This window comes from Notothenia coriiceps, unplaced genomic scaffold, assembly GCF_000735185.1.
Source record: "Notothenia coriiceps isolate Sejong01 unplaced genomic scaffold, NC01 NC01_scaffold00028800, whole genome shotgun sequence".
Taxonomy (NCBI): Eukaryota; Metazoa; Chordata; class Actinopteri; order Perciformes; family Nototheniidae; genus Notothenia; species Notothenia coriiceps.
The window spans coordinates 303,555-305,918 of NW_011361501.1; the positions used below are offsets into that span (position 1 = coordinate 303,555).

The following is a 2,364-nucleotide window of genomic DNA, read 5'->3' on the forward strand; positions in this document are numbered from 1 at the left end:
GGTTACCTTGGTTGGTGATTGGCTAATGGTTACACAAGCCAAAACATCGTTATGACATCATAAAGTGGCCAAAATCTGATCAGCTAATTTTCAGACAGGTTTTTATAGAAATGGATCAGAACAAAAAGAGAGAGAATCTTTGTTCCTGAAACTTTCAGAGTCTCTTTCCACAGAGGGGACACATGTTGATGTAGAAAAGACATGAAAAAGTGGATTTTGCATAATAGGTGACCTTTAATAATTAGAATCTAAACATGTGAGTGGTATCAATCTTCTCATCTAGTTCTCTGCGAGAAAGCGGCTGAGCATGTTTCCTGAAATATCAATCTGAGGGAAGAATGAATGGTGGAAGTGCATGGGAATCTTCAAATTTGACACACACACACTGACAGGATGCAGAGAGTGAGGCTGGATGTTGCACACAGGCATTCATCCAGTCACCTGCCCTTCGAGCCCCTGTGATTGGCCGAGGCAGTGCTTACATCTTCACCCACACACTCTCTCTGTCCGTCGTGCTCCATCCCCGGTCCCCTACTTCAGGAAGGAGTCAAGCTTTCGTTCGATATTGGCGAAGGAGTCGTCACCCATGTAGTCGATCTGGCCCGCTTCCCAACGCTGCTTCCTCTCGTTTGATGAAAGCTTTGGGGGGGGTGGAGGTGCCGGGTGCCCTCTCACATCCTGGTGAAGCTCTCCCTGCGTGACGGACAGAGAATGAATGATTGAATTAAACAGGACTGCAGCGATACTCTATAAGGACAGGTTTCCCCACACTCAGCCATGCTCAACTGAACGCTGTTTTCTAACCATAATCAGTTCATGGAGGCGTTTCGTCAGGGCGGTCGAAGTGCAAACAAGACCTTTGACAACACTAAGATAAGAGTGGAATTTCTCAGATGATAAAAATAACATCTGGCTTTCTACAGTAGATCAATAGGTGAATACCAATCCCAACATAATGGACATTACATAGGGAGAAAAGAGTCCACAACAGAGTTCAACTATTTAAACAAATCCTGGATATTACTGACTTACTACCTACTGCAAGTAACATATTGGTAAACAGTGCACTTCCTCAACTCTGAACACACAGAAACGTTTGCCACCTTAGCAGATAAATGAGTACTCTCTAAAAACCCATTTTTAAATAGAGGTGGACTTAAAATCTTGAGTATGTGCACATGTTGATAGAAACAACAAAACCCCCCTTATACACTTGCTGCTACAGCCCAAACTGGTCTATTATGACCGGTAGCATGGTGGCTAATGTTAGTAAACTTTACAATGATATGAATTTGTAATATGAGTAATGACACAGATTGTCCCTCAGCTTCAGTCACGTTGCTTAATATTGATGCCTTTTTTTAAAGATCTTTATTTAACACACAGCCAAAGCCACTGTTAGACTCAAGGACTTTCCCACGATGGGCCGGTATAAACTTGTCGGTGTGACACAAGATTCAAACAGTCAGTTTCAGGAAACTTCTGCAGGTTCTGACAAACCATTTTACTGCCACCCTTGTTACGACAGACCGCCTGGTAACTTCCTGCTCCTCTGTGAAGTCGTGAATATTAGCTAGAGACCGAGCATCCAGCATTTTTCATCGACAACAGCGAGCTATTCATTCGTTCACGCCTCAACCGAGAGGCCTTGAAACACCAGCAGCAACAAACAGGGACTTTTGGCAACGGATCGGTGCTGAGGAATGTGGAACAAATCGACTTTTTCTTGCTTTTGTCGCAACCACAAGTAGCCAGTGTTTTCATTTTAAGCTCCAGTTAAAGAGGCGTCATCATGTGGCCCTTGGTGGTTGGAACATTGAATGATAGATTTGCACATTTTGAAGATGTGCCAGAGAAAGCAGACTTCACTTAGTAATAACAGGTTTCACCACAGTCATAATTATGCAACAGGCGAAACACGCAATAAGAAATACTCCTCTAGGTTTGGAAACATTCAGCCCCCACAGCCTACGACCGATCGCTCTCTCTGGAGTACAAATACTTTGTTACTGTACTTAAGTACACTTTTCGGGTATCAGTACTTTACTCCACTACTTATTTTTCTGACGACTTTTTACTTTTACTTCTTACATGTTGAACACAAATACCTGAACTTTCTACTTCTCACATTTCCCAAACAGGCTGGTTCCTTTAGTCTGAATGTGTGTTTGGTGGCGTGATCATTATTATTTAGATTCATTGCGTGCCTATTGATTTGAACACGATCCGTGTATCCATCATTTCCTGGTCTTCTCTAAAGAAGAGGGACCAATGAAAACGTTGTCATGTTGCCGTTGTTCAGCATGGAAACATTCATTAGCTAACAATGACATTATTGTTCTATTAATATAAAGGGAGGTCAGG

The 2,364-nt window shown here is 42.6% G+C and overlaps 1 protein-coding gene across 1 annotated transcript in view; it reads right to left on the minus strand.

Annotated features, from left to right (window-relative positions):
- Window positions 1-202: 202 nt before the first annotated feature.
- LOC104958466 (glycogenin-1-like) overlaps window positions 203-2,364 on the minus strand; it is an 11,820-nt gene continuing 9,658 nt past the window's right edge. Inside the window, exon 8 of the mRNA XM_010786208.1 lies at window positions 203-747. Coding sequence (XP_010784510.1) covers window positions 532-747 — 216 coding nt within the window. The 3' untranslated portion in view covers window positions 203-531. The remainder of the gene's footprint in view (window positions 748-2,364) is intronic.